Source organism: Leishmania mexicana, chromosome 20 (assembly GCF_000234665.1).
Source record: "Leishmania mexicana MHOM/GT/2001/U1103 complete genome, chromosome 20".
Taxonomy (NCBI): domain Eukaryota; phylum Euglenozoa; class Kinetoplastea; order Trypanosomatida; family Trypanosomatidae; genus Leishmania; species Leishmania mexicana.
Window position 1 is genome coordinate 1850558 of NC_018324.1, and position 13213 is coordinate 1863770.

General features: G+C 57.4%; 5 protein-coding genes across 5 annotated transcripts; 3 read left to right on the forward strand and 2 right to left on the reverse strand.

The window, feature by feature from the left end:
* Window positions 1-1529: 1529 nt before the first annotated feature.
* Window positions 1530-3359, forward strand: LMXM_36_4850 (conserved hypothetical protein; the record flags this gene model as incomplete). The annotated part of the gene is made up of 1 exon (XM_003874794.1): window positions 1530-3359. One exon carries the CDS (start codon window positions 1530-1532, stop codon window positions 3357-3359), a length of 1830 nt encoding a protein of 609 aa, XP_003874843.1.
* Window positions 3360-6705: 3346 nt separating this feature from the next.
* LMXM_36_4860 (conserved hypothetical protein) lies at window positions 6706-7413 on the forward strand (the record flags this gene model as incomplete). Its single annotated transcript, XM_003874795.1, has 1 exon — window positions 6706-7413. The coding sequence occupies one exon, from the start codon at window positions 6706-6708 to the stop codon at window positions 7411-7413; it is 708 nt and encodes a 235-aa protein (XP_003874844.1).
* A 1325-nt stretch (window positions 7414-8738) lies between these two features.
* Window positions 8739-9458, forward strand: LMXM_36_4870 (conserved hypothetical protein; the record flags this gene model as incomplete). Its single annotated transcript, XM_003874796.1, has 1 exon — window positions 8739-9458. One exon carries the CDS (start codon window positions 8739-8741, stop codon window positions 9456-9458), a length of 720 nt encoding a protein of 239 aa, XP_003874845.1.
* A 1393-nt stretch (window positions 9459-10851) lies between these two features.
* Window positions 10852-11793, reverse strand: LMXM_36_4890 (conserved hypothetical protein; the record flags this gene model as incomplete). Its single annotated transcript, XM_003874797.1, has 1 exon — window positions 10852-11793. The coding sequence occupies one exon, from the start codon at window positions 11791-11793 to the stop codon at window positions 10852-10854; it is 942 nt and encodes a 313-aa protein (XP_003874846.1).
* Window positions 11794-12413: 620 nt separating this feature from the next.
* LMXM_36_4895 (putative exosome-associated protein 4) lies at window positions 12414-13079 on the reverse strand (the record flags this gene model as incomplete). The annotated part of the gene is made up of 1 exon (XM_003874798.1): window positions 12414-13079. One exon carries the CDS (start codon window positions 13077-13079, stop codon window positions 12414-12416), a length of 666 nt encoding a protein of 221 aa, XP_003874847.1.
* Window positions 13080-13213: the final 134 nt, after the last annotated feature.

Here is a 13213-nt window from a genome sequence, read left to right on the forward strand (position 1 = left end):
TGTGTGTGTGTGTGACGCGCACTGCTTCTATGATTCAATTTTTTTTTGCTGCACCACACCGCTCTCTCTCTTCTCCCTCCCACTTCTCTACCACACAGAAGCGTGGATGAGTTGACACGATACCCAGGTGGCACCAAACTTTCTCCGTTTTCGTTTCTTCTTGTTCTCGTCATTTGCTTTTGCGGTTTCAGAGACGTGAGACCGCAATAGAAACCCCAGGCGTGGAGACATACTTTGCTCCGTTGTGGTTGACCACCGAGGAGCGGGCCACTGTTTTCTCTTCTCTCTGAGCCCTCCTTCAATCTTTCGTGTCTTGTGTGCCTTTTTTGTTTCTCTCTTGTGGTTTTCTCGTCTTCACCTTCTCTGTTATGTTGTTCTTGCGGGAACACACGGACATGCACAGTTCCGGGTAAAGGCTGCCTGTTGTTGTTTTTTGTTTGTCTGTCTGTGTGTGTGTGTTTGTGTGCGTCCTCCTCTTAGCCACCGCCTCCGTTAGGTGATCCTGTTGCTTCCCCTTCTCCGTGAGTGCGCTCTGCTCCCTCTTCGCGAGTGAGTTTGTTTTTTTCCGCCTGCTCTTCAACTGCACGCATTTACGTTGTCGCATGCGCACTTGAGTAGAGCGTTGGAGTTTTTTTTTTGCTCGCTGATTGGTCATTGTTGCTGTCGCTCGCTTTGTTGTCCGAACTCCCGCTGACTGGGTACTCTCGCCCGCCTTCCCCTCTCTTCCCTGCCCTCGTCCTCTTCAGATCTCTCTCCTCTTTTGCCTCTGTGTGTTGCCCCTTCCCCCTTTTTTGGGGGGGTCTCCTTTTGCGTCTTTGATTCAGTGGACGTGTGTGTACGTGCCATCTCTCTGTCTGCCTGTCTGTCTGTGTGTGTGTGTGTGTGTGTCGTTGGGTATTGTGGCGTTCACCGGACGCCCTTTTTCGTTTTTGTTTTCTTTGTTTCCTCTTCTTGGTGCAGCGGTGCTCTAGTGGTACCTCTGCCCTTCACCTCCCTTTTCACGCGTTCTCTGTCTCTGTATCTCTGTCTCTCTCTCTCTCTTGATCTATATACGTACTTGTTTGTTTTTTTAGAACTCACTCTTTGTCGCGTGGGTATTTTCTTCTCGTGTGTCTACTCTGTGGATCGCTCGCGCGTGGTGAGTTGTTGTGGGCGGGTCGAACGCTTTCTTCTTTTTTTTTGCTTAGCTCATCGTTTCCGGGCATTTTTCCCCACTAGGGTGCCTGCCCGTCAAGGTGCCCCCATCTCTCGGTGAGTTCCAGCGGGCCGTGTTTTCGAAACGCCTGCACAGACGGACATCTCTTGCGCCACTCGAACGAGCGCAACAACAAAAAGGTAATCCTTTTTTTTTCTGTTCTGACTGCCCACGTGTGATCCCGCAGCACTAGGCCCGCTTGACATCAAGCACGTGTGCGCCGCCGACGTCAAGCCAGGCAGCACCAGAAAACAGGGAAAGTGTATTTCGAGCGGGCTTCGCTTTTTTTACACTCTCGACACTCGCGGAGCACCGACACTCACGAGCGGCAGAGATGAGCGGCATTACAGTGCAGCTCGTATTTGCCTTCGTTGGCACGCGCGTGCCCTATTTTATGCCGGAGTCGACGACCGCTGCCAATTCGCCCGCGCGTTCACCATTTGGCAACGCGTCATCGGTGTCGTTTAACACGGTGGCGCAAGGGACGCTGCGTGCAGACTCTGCTCGGACGTCTCCGCACCTGGCTCCCTGCATTCCGGCAAACGTGTTCACGGCGCAGGGACTCCTGTCCCATCTCGCAAAGGCGCTGGAGCCGTCCCTGCACGCCGCCGCGACTCCTGAGGCCACCACTACCGACTCTGCCTCGCTATCCCCGACGGTTCCACTGCTGTTTCACAAGCCGCCCGTTTTCGAGCTATTTGACTACGCTAGCCTTGACCCGCTCGAGGGCTCAGCGGTACTGCATGATGAGCAAGTCCTGCTTGTGCTGTGCGACATCGCCACCACGGCGCAACTCGTGGAGGCGCTTCAGCTCGAGTGGTTGGAGGTCTACAGCGGGGCGCACCATCCGCACCACCACAGCTCCTCCACATCCACGCTTCAGCCGGCGCATACGACAGACATGGCAGTTTGCACGACGGAAGAGAAGCTGCGAAACGTGGCGCATGCGCAGCAGGCACTCTGCAAGCCCGTTGGACTTCACCTCTCTCTCTTACGGAGGGAGTTGATTGCACGCGGGGTGACGTTGGCTGCGCAGAAGGAGCAGCTCGCACAGATGCGATCCTGCACAGCAGCGGGCACCGGCATTGCTGCCTCTTCAACGGCGAGCGGGAGCGACGGTGTCTCAACGCCCATGCTGTCTGGTCGGGCCGCTTCGTTTCCACTATTGGTGGAGCTGGAGCCGAGTCTGGCCTCAGAACCAGCTCTGCGTGCCACTGATGCCACGCATCTTCAGAAGTTAGAGGCACCACTGGCGCTCTGCGAGGCACGGGTGCGCGCTATCGAATCCCTCATGCAGCGCGCCGAAAAGCACCACACCAAGCTGTTGGAGCTCGCCGCGAGTGAACGTGCAACAGAAGAAGCATTCCAGAGAGGCAATGTCAGTCGCGCCTGCGCGGAATACCTCGAGCGCACCGAGCAGGACCGCAGCGCCGCAGAGGCCATTATTGCGGATTATCAGGTTGAGATGACTCGCCAGCTGAAGGTCGTGCGGCAACTGGTCGCCTACATCACCCAGGTGCGGAGACTGGTGAGCAAGGCAAAATATGAAATGGGCGTAGTGGAGCTCATCCTTTCACGGCTGTCTTTGACGAGCCTGCGACCACGGTTGATGGAGGAGGCGGAGGCGCTGCTGCGCCGCCGCGTCATTGTGCGACGTGCCGCCCGTCGCCAAATGCTGCTGTTGCAGGAGACAGAGTTCGTCGAGTTGCAGCAAGACCTTGAGTCCTTCTCGCAGCGGATGGAGGTGCAGAAAGTGCTTCCTGAGAAGGTGCGCTGGTATCTGCGTGCACCATTGCCCAGTCTTCTGCCCGAGGAAGACCCGGTTGCCACGCTGCTCGATCATGCTCTTATTGACCGCGAGGAGGATGAGGCGCAAGAGCTGGTGGAAAAGACTCGCGTGTACACGGCAGATTCTTCAGACCCGGCAACAAATGCTCTGCAGATCACGAAAGCGCTGCTGCCGGTGGAGCGGCTCGCGCGGCGTTTGGAGGAGGCTCGTGCAAGCGCTGCGCAGTACAAGAGTCGCGTGGAGGAGCTGGAGGAGAGACTGAAAATGTACGAGACTGCTGAGGCGCTTTCACCACCGCCGTTGCAGGAGAGTGTGGTCAAGTCGCCGTCCACGGAAAGACCTGCTGAAAGAGGAGGAATGTTTGAAGAAGGATAGAACGTCGTTGGCCACAAATCGAGTCCCTGAGAGACTCTTCGTACATTGTCTTTTTTTTGTCGTCCTTTCCTCCCCGCCCTCCTGTGGGTGCTGACTGAGAGCGCCGCGTGGTGGTGCAGCAACACATTTCTATACACAGAAATGCGTGTTTATGCACCATGAACCGCCATGGAAAGAGCTCGGCACCTTCCTGTCTCTCACCACGTTTTGTTCCTTGTATCCCGTTTTCGCATCAAAACGCACAAGTCGGACGACAACAGTTAGATGGGATGGTTCTACAGGTATGTCTTTGGGTGTAATGGCAGTGCGAGGAGAGGAGAGGAGAGGAAAGGGGGAGGGTGTGGTGGACAGGGAGTAGTGAAGAGGCTTCTTCCTTCACTCGCTTGCCGGGTTTCTGTTTCTCGTTGTTGGGCCTTCCACGTGAGTCGGCACTCCATGCCGGTTCGTAGGCGCTGATGATCACCACCGTCACCACCCCTCCCACGCACTAATAGCGCCGTGCTGTCCTTTCTCTCTCTGGGCTGTTGCGATGTGCCCCCCGCCCCCCCACCCCGGCCTCTTTCCCTCTCACCCCCACCTCTCCCGCAGATCTTGTGATTTGCTTGTCGTTTTTATCAGCAATGTTGGAGTTGCCTTTCATCACCTCTATTGTGTGTGTGTATGTGCTCTGCTACACCCTTGTCCTTACTCCGCCTCTATTATTAGTGTTGCGCCTGCGATGAGACACGCTCACTCTCGGCCTCCTCCGCCTTCTTCCTCTGCGATTTTCGCTCACCGTTTTCTTTTGTTTTGCTTTCGGATTACCTCTTTTCTTTTTCGTGCGCTCCGGTATACGAGCACTCGCTGGTGAGGGTTCTGTTGAGCACCGTGTTGTGCACACGGGTGGCCTCTTTCGTTTGCAGCACTGAACGTCTGCTCTCTCGCGTGGCGCAAAACATGAAGAATGGGTGGCGTGAATGCGCGTCTGGGGTGGGGGAGAGGAGAGGAAAGGAGAGAAGTGGGGCAGGATGCGTTTTGGAGCATGGGGCGTAGGGGTTCTATAGGGTGACGTCGCACCGTCCGTGCGTGAACTCGAGTGGTCGTGAACGAATGTGTTTTGCGCCTGTGCGTACGCGCGGGATCTCCGGGGGATCTGTAACTCACCCTTCCGGGGCCCACCTGCTTTACTTCACCTCCTCGGCGGCTGCGAGTTCCCTCCGCATCTCGCCGATTTCTGCCACACTCTCTGCCTTCCCAATGTGTGGTTCTTTTTTCTCCCGTGAAACGGCTCTTTTCGCTCGTCCCTCATCGGGACTTTTTTTTTCGTGTTGTTGCTGATTCCAAAGACGCGCTGAGCGCCGGCGCCTTTTATTCGATTGCTCGCTTCACAGACAGCCCGCCACTTCCTCCCCACACTTTGTCCACCCCCCCCCTCCCTTCTCATTACCTTTCAGGCTAACGCGGAATCTTCCGCGCAACGGGCAGAAGCAGGCACGCACACGCACATGCACACAACGACACACCGATAATAGAAAACACTAGAGGGTTCGCAAAGCAGAGCAGCACTGCGTCGGCAACTCCCACTGATGTCAGGGTGTCTACGCGGAGCATTATCATTGTCCGGCGGGTCACAGGTGATCCACAGCACACAACTGCCAGGATGAGAAGTTCCGCAAGCCATGGCGATGACGACAGGACACTCCGTTTTAGGAGGGGTCGTATGAAGGTACTTTGGCCCCTCCCCCCTACACCCGCACCTTCTCCCTAACTCCTTCTTCCACCTCCCTTCTAACCCCTCTCTTCACCCGGCCAATTTGCACCGCAGCTGGGGTGCATCTTTGCGGAAAGTACAGGCATACACGCCCCCCCCCGAAGGACTCTCCCACTTATTGCCTCCCCGCAACCCCCCCACTCTCCTTCCCCGTCACCACAGAGACACTTTTCTGGAGGAAAAGAAAAAGAACTCCTCTCCTATCTCTGCTCCTCTCTTCTTTTGCGTGTTTGTTTCTGTATGTCTGCGTGAGCAGACCACGACTCAGTTTTCGATTTCTTTTCCGAGCTCCCCCACCGCCGCGCGGCGCTCAGCGACAAGGAGGTACGGCAGCCGAGCCTCCGTCTTTTCACCGTTTCCTTTCCTGCGAAGTCGAGCAGACACAAAGCCAGACGTTAGAGCGCGCACGCGCCTCATCTTGCTCCTTATTCGCTCACGCCCTCAACCTGTGGCGTGACCCATCACTTCACTCGGCCGACGGAGGAGTGAAACACGAGACGAGCCGTTGCCGACGTCAAAGGCACACCCGTCCCACAAACGCTGGACTGCTCCTTTCCCTCTCCGCCCCCTCTCACGCAAAGGAAAGTACGAAGCAGCAGTGAGGTGTGTGTGCTACGCGTTCCGAGTGAGGAGTAGAGGAGGCGCGAATCACCTCGGCATAACGAAACCGTGCGGGTCTTCCCTGTTTGCTTGTTTTCTTCTTCCTTCTTTGCGCTGTGTTAAGCGCCTTTCCGAACCTCTCGAGCGTATCCGGGAAGCTGAACGGAGAAGAAAAATCGGCGGACAGGCAAGACCCACACACTCACACACAGACAGGCACACAGACAGACACTTTTATTCAAGTGTACATGTATCTACACAAACGTGGTGCCTGTGCGTTGTAGCACAGCTCCTCTTCGTACCTCATTTATTCTTGTGTGTATCTGCGTACACACAGAAAAAAAAAGATACACGCCACCCCGGCCGCTGTTCCTTGGTGTAGGCGCCCCTGTGTAGAACGACATCTTGCTCCGTCTCTCCCCTCCCCCTCAGGCTTTGTGTGTGTGTGTGTGTGTTTTCTGTTTGTTTTTCTTCCTCGCGGTTGTGTACTGGCGCTGCGGTGCGACTTTGGTGATTGGCGTCTTATTGGCGTGTGCAATTTCCTTTTTGTTGTTATTGGCTTCTTTTTTTTTCGCTCAGCTTGTGTCTGCTTGTGGGAACTCTTATTACGGGCTTTGTCCTTTCTGTTGTTGCTCTTGCCTTGTGCTCACCTCACGTGTGGTGCTTGTCTGTTCCCTGCACTAGCCTGCATTCTTCTTCGCTCTTCTATTTGGCCCTTGCTTGTGTGCGTAGCGGGCCACTCAAGCACACAGGTGGGAGGCGCGCACTTGGACGGACGCCTTTGGAAGACTCCCGTATGGGAAGGCCAGTGTCGTGCCAGTTTTACGTCCGAGTAGCCGTCGCATCTTGCTATCCCTCTCTGCCTTCTCGCAAGTTCCGAGTCCCTTCGTGTTGGTTGTCATGTATGTGTGAGCGTGTCGAGGATTCAGATCATTGTGAGGAAAATCCGCATCAACAGAAGCAGTGTGCGTGCGTGTGCACACGCTTCCATTTGCCATGTCTCTCTTGGCGTTGAACGTGTGCCTGATCAGCTCTTCCTTCGACGTGGTGGCGCTTCCGCTGTCGTCGACGCTTTGCCCTGTCGAAGTGGATGACGACGCCGGGGACACCTCCCTGTGCTACGGCCTCGCGCCACTCACGGAGAAGGGCCACAAAGGATATGGCTATGCGCACTGCACCGTGATGCAGTTCTGTGCGCGTGCGCTGGACTTGAAGGCAGTTCGTGAGATTGTGCGCGAGACGTGGTTGAAGTTCCGCAAGCATGTCTTGGAATCGAAGGAGTCGCTGGTGCTGACCGGAGTCGCGGACGGTCCGATCTTCGCAACAACGGTGGATGGACGCGCTGTGCGGCTGCCAAATATCACGGTGGAGCGCAGCCCCAACCTAATGTGGCTGCACGAGACCATCGTGCGCGAGCTCGGCCAGTACCACGTCAAAGTAGGCTCAGAGGATGTGGCCAAGTCCGCCTTTCACAGGAAGTTCCCCGCCGATGGCAATAGCACTACTCCAGAATGGATGCTGTCCTTCATGAACAAGTACGCTCACGAAAACTACACGCCGCATATTACGCTCGGCGCGTGCACCGAGAAGAACGTGGCGGCGTTTTCGTTTTTGCAAAAGACCGAGATTCCATGGAGAGAGTGCCGACTCGTGGTGAGCCACATGGGCAACTTCTGCTCCTGCTTTGAACTCCTCGAGAACTGAGCGTGTCACATCGACGTTATCACGTTCATCTCTCTACGTTTTGTATCTCTCTTTTTCTCTTCATCTGTTCTCCCGCTGAGGTCATGATGGCTGTGTGCGCCCCACCTTGTAATCCCCCCTCCTCACACCGCACTCCACCACCCCTACACGCTCTCTCTACCTGCCCCCCTCCCCGCTTCTCATCCCATTTAATTTCTTTTGCGTGCTTTTGTGGGCCTCTTGCTTTCCGTTGTGCGTTTCTATCTATTCCTGCTCTACATGTGCTTGTGTGTGTGTGCATGGCGAGGGGTCGCCGTTGTTCGTGGTGCTGGTGGACTGTTTGTATCCTCCGTTTCGGTTGTTCCGCTACCCCTCTTTCCCTCGGTGCCGCGTTCCCAGTCGACCAAAAATCCCCACCGCTTTGGCGTCGATATTATTGGTTGTTACCTCGTCCCTCAATGTTGGTGCCGCTTCCCGTGCCGGCAGCAATGGCTGGCGCTGCGCGGTGTCGTTGATGGTAATTAGTGTCGGTTATGATGGATACGGGTTTAACGTCGTTGTTCGGTCGGTCACGTCGACAAGCGTCAGGCAAGTGACCCCTCCTGTGAAATGGCAGCCACTGCCTGTGGACTCCGTTTGTCATGACTCGCCTCCCATACGTTAGTGAGACGTACGCTCTTTCCGATATCATGACATGCGCAAAGAACCATTGTGAAAGGGCAGACCTCTCCGCGTCACACGAATGCAGCATAGTCTGTGCTTCCGCGCCTGGACGCACCTCCACTGGGACTGCTTCTCCACTGTCGCCGTTGATCCTGTTGGTTTCAGCTGTGTCTTTGCCACTCTTGTTTACTTGTCCGCCCACTGCCTATCCCCTGCCTCTCTCCTTTTCTCTCTTTTCCCTCTCACGATCTCTCATGGCGGCCCTTTCACTTTTCTCGTTTCGCTGCCTCGGTGTCCGTGGTTATCGCAAGCCCGATTTCTGCGCTGCAGATTTGCGTTCGCCTTTCTCTCTCTCGCACGCGCACGCAAACTTTCCGCCCTCCCTCACCTGTGGTGTTGACCAACACCACAACTTGATGTTGTCTCGCCTGGGATAAAGTGCACCCCCAGCGTGGACATACCCACTCCTCCCCCCCTGCCAACCGCCGCGGGTGGCCCTGACCCACAGCCAGAGAGAGACACGAACACACATACAAACGCGTGGGGGCGTACCTCATTCGTTTTCCCGCCCTTCTCTTCCTATTCCTACTCTCCCACACCGTCTTCGCATATCTTTTTCTTATTTGCCGCTTGCTGCATCACACACAGATACACTGCTGAGCGTTGCCGACTGCGAAGAAAGAATGGGCGTCTTTCTCCAGATCATCTCCGTGTGCGCCACACTGGCGGCGCTGTGCATGATGGCGTCGCCCGTGGTTACTGTCCAGAGGATGCGTGCCGCCAAATCGGTTGGGAGCATGACAATCACCTTCTTTTGCGCGCAGTTCCTCAACTGCAACGTGTGGAGCATGTACGGCGTGCAAATGCTGGCCCTTCCGGTGATCATGTGCAACACGTTCGGCTCTGCCGTTTCCGCATATTGCATCCTGACGTTCCTGACAGTGGCCCGCATGGAGGAGAAGGCGGGCCATGTGCTCAAGTCGACGAGCTATGTCGCCTCGTTGAAGATGGCGACGCTCACCATGTTTCTAATCACAATGCTCCTGGTGCTGTTTCTCTATCTCATGAGCTTCTCGAGCAGTGACTTTTCCGCACAGCTGAACGGCATCCTGAGCGGTTGCTGTAGTGTCTTGATGCTGAGCTCGCCGCTAGTCATGGCAAAGGCAATCATCCGCGAAAAAAACGCCGAGCCGCTGCAGCCGGCGACTGTCATGTTTGCGACGCTGAATAGCGTGCTGTGGACGTTGTACGGTCTGCTGAGCCTGGACATGTACATCACAATTCCCAACGTTCTCTGCACCCTGGCGTGCATCTTCCAGATCTTCCTGCTCGTCCGGTACGGTCGTCACCCCGCAGAGCATATCGAGATCACTGCGACGATAGCGCCGGTCCCCCTCGACTAGAAGCGCCCACCTTTCATATGCTGGCGCGCGCGGGAGACGGGCGTGGTTTTTAATCTGCCATTTCCCAATCTTGCGGCGTGCTTTGCCGTCGCTGCTCGCACGTCCCCTCCCCTTGGGTTGCCGGAATGGCGTGCGCTCTCTCTGCGAAAGAGTCACGATAGACTTGTGTTAAAAAAAAACATTGCTTACGCTACATTTTTTTCCTTCATGTACTGGTTGCCAGACTTTGACGACACGGCGAAACGCGGCGTGGTATCGAGGACCCAAGAACACCCCACCACTCTCTGTGGGAGAAAGCCAAGCAGCCCACCCACCCACGCACCCCCACCCCCGCCCAATGCCGAACCACTTGTGGCGGCGACAGGGCCAAGCACCCACAACGTGGGGGGGGGGTCAAAGCGATGTATCGCTACCGATATCGGCGGTCAGGTTGTGGATAGCATAGCGTCGGAGCAACCTGCGACACTGAAGACGCTTGTGCCACTTACATGATAGTCAAAGTGTCGGCAGGATTCGAACATACATCTCACTGCCCCCCCCGGCCCTCTCACCCCGCCCGCTGGTGTGCGAGGAGACTTGGGCCAACGCCCCGGGGAATGCATCCGGCGGTGGCCGGCATGATGGGACCGGCTGCGGGGTGGGTAGACAGTTTGAGTCAGGGACCGTCCCGATATCACTGAGCCAGTGCATTGTGCTGTAACACGCGTGTCTACGGTTGCCTCGCATCATGCGATGGGCCCATGAGAGACCCGAGTAGAGTTGGATTTAACTTTTTTTCCTGTAGGACAAAAGGGCGCGGTAACCAAAAAAAAAAACTGGTTGCAAGACCCGCGTCCCCAGCGCACCGTGCACCATTGGTTTCTCGCTCTCTCTGCTTGACTGTTGTTTCCCCTGATTATCTCGGACGCCTCTGCGAAGGATTGCTTCCTGCACGGGGCCCGTTGCGTCGCGTAAAAGCACCCCCGTACATCGATCGATGTCGGCAGTCCCTGATCACGGAAATATTGCGCAATGCGCCAAAAAAAGAAACGAAACGCCCCCCCCCCCTCCGGCCCGTTTCCCCGCCGCGGCCTCCTCAGCCCCGCACCGAGCCCCGGCCAGAGGCGCGTGGGCCCTGGGCCAGGGCCACCGCCAGCCGGAGGGGGGGGAGGGGGGCCGGCCCCGAAACGTGGCGCGGCCTCGCGCGCAAGGGGGACAACGATGGCGGGTGGGGAGGGTTGGGGGCGGGGCTAAGAGGCGGAGGGGGCCGCCCCAGCCGCGGCATGCCCGGGTTTTCCCCCCGGGTTCATCTCTTTTCGCCGATTCAAAGCACGGTTTCTTGTACATGATGCCAAACAAACAAATGTAGACGCTGCGTGGTTGTGGTCAGCATGAACTAACTCTCGCACGCGACTTAGCCACGCAGCGGGTCCTGGTGAAGGGCAGCGCCGCGTGTTGCTGGGATGTAGATGGGTTCGTCTTCGGCGTCCTGCGCAACCGTCCTGTCGATGGTGGGTGTGTGAGCGAGGAAGTATGGGGTTGCTCGCGTTTCCGCACCGTTGCGGCGCCGGGCAGCGCGTTGCGCCTCGCGGATATCGCCATAGTACGCGAACTGCTCTCGCGCCTCGGCAAGTGCACGAGCGCGCTGCGCGCTGCGGATTTCCGCCTCGGCTGCCGTGCCCCCGCCAGCAAAGGCCTCAGCACGCGCGCGCTCATCGTCGAAGACGGGGTACTCGTCGAGAAACCGCAGCGCTGGAAACGCTGCAATCCAGCGCTTGCGGTAGTGCGCTGTGTGACGGCACAGCTCGTTCCCATGAAGCAGCAGGGTGCGCAGCGTGGCGCGGCTGCCGCACAGGCAGGCACTCGTCCTCTCCTCGTCTTTGATGCAGTTGCTCGACACATCGAGCGACAGCAGACCGGAAAGCCCCTGCACACCGTCGAGGCGCTGCAGTCTGTTGTGTCCTGCCAGCAGCGTCTGTAGCTGCGGCGCCGCCTCGTCGAGCCCGTTGAGTGTCACAATCTGGTTCTGGGTGACATCCAAGGTGCGCAAGGCCGGCAAGCGAGGCATCGAGTCGAGGTGGGAGAGCGCGTTGCAGGAAAGGTACAGAGAGTCGAGGCGGGTAAGCGCGGCGAGTCCGGCAAGGTCGCTTAGGGCGTTGTGATCGAGGTAGAGCACGACGCAGCCGGTGAAGGCTGCGAGGCTGTCGAGCTGGGTGAAGCCGAGGTGGTGCAAGTAGAGCTTTTCGTTGAGCTCAGGTGTCGAGTAGCCCTGGTGTCTCCGGCACTGCTGGAAAATAAGTGACTCCGTCATCTTTGGTGCGCCGGCGACGCCATCTAGGCCGTCGCAAGTCTTCATGGTTCGTTTTGGTTGTACTTGCGTGGTTCAGGTGTGCCTCCTGCCCCGAGACGATGGTGTGCGAGAAGACTTGAGGGCACAGAGAGAAACAGGAGAAGTGAGGGGCAGCGAGAGCAACATTCAGCAGCAAAGACACAAGAACGCCAGGCGAAAAGCCAAAACTGGAGCGTCACGTGGTGCAACACCATGGCAGCAAGTCGGTGCCAAAACAGGGAAAAGACGCACGCCCTCTCATTCGTCGTCTTTCTCCGTTCAGTCACAAGCAACACCGAGGATTCCGTGGAGCCACCAGCTCGAGGGTGGCAGAGGAGAGAGAGAGTGACGCAACCACGCTTCACCGGTGAATCTGCACGCAGAGGACCTGCACCGCGTGCACACTTCCTCGCAGGTTATCTGCTCTTTCTTTGGTCGTCGCTGCGGCGCAACGCGTATGGGAAGGAGCAAGGGCGTTACTTGTTCTTTCCCGTTTTTCTTACTCGTGTGGTTAACACAGCGTTGTCCACGCGTGGCCCAGCAAAAGGTCTCTCGGCAGCATGAATGTAAAGTGCCGTGGATGCAGCGCGACGCCCGCCCCCTCCTCCCCCAACACATACACACCAGACTCACATAGACATGCCAAGCTAGACTAGTTGGTTCCGGATTTGCTCTAAGAGCGGGACCTTGCGCACCTGCAGCCCCTTCGTCGCCGCCTGCACCAGCTGACTCATCGTCGTTGCCTCGCACGCGCCTTTGTGGCAGCAGTAGTACACGCCTCCGAGGGAGAGGCCGCTGCACAACACCACGCTCGCCAACGCCGTCGCCGCCTCCTCTTGAGTGACGTCGACAATTATGGCGCCATCGTGCCGCACCGCGGCACTGCACGCCGAAAAGGTATCGTAGACCTCCACGCCACCTGCCGTGAGAGCGACGCACAAAGCCGTCGTAGCGGCATCCCATACAGCCCCGTCGTCGTGCACCACTTCAATTAGGACCCCCACCAGCAGTTGTGGAATGCGCTCCAGCACCACCGCTTGCTCTGCCACTCCCTCGAGCGCAAGGGCCATGTCGCGGTCGCCAGAGTTGTCAAGGTTCGACAAGGACTCCAAGCTGCGGTGGACTTGGCAGCTGACACGTCCGCGCGTGCCGCGGTATTCCTGAACCAGCTGCTGCGGCGGGCGAACACCGCACAAGACACGCGTCTTTCCAATCTCGACACAGGCGCTGCTGTGGCAGTTGGCCAGCACGTTAGTGGCGACGTGAATGGCGCGCACCGCCCCAGGAGACTCGCGACCGTCAGCTCGCTTCATGTGCGCACGACGGCGTCAGATATCGGAAATAGAGAAGTGTGCTTGTGCGCCAGTGTGCGTGTGTTTTCTGTGTCGAAGGATCGAGGGCGAAGACAAAGAAACAGTGAAGGAGACGAGAACAGCATGGAGGGGTC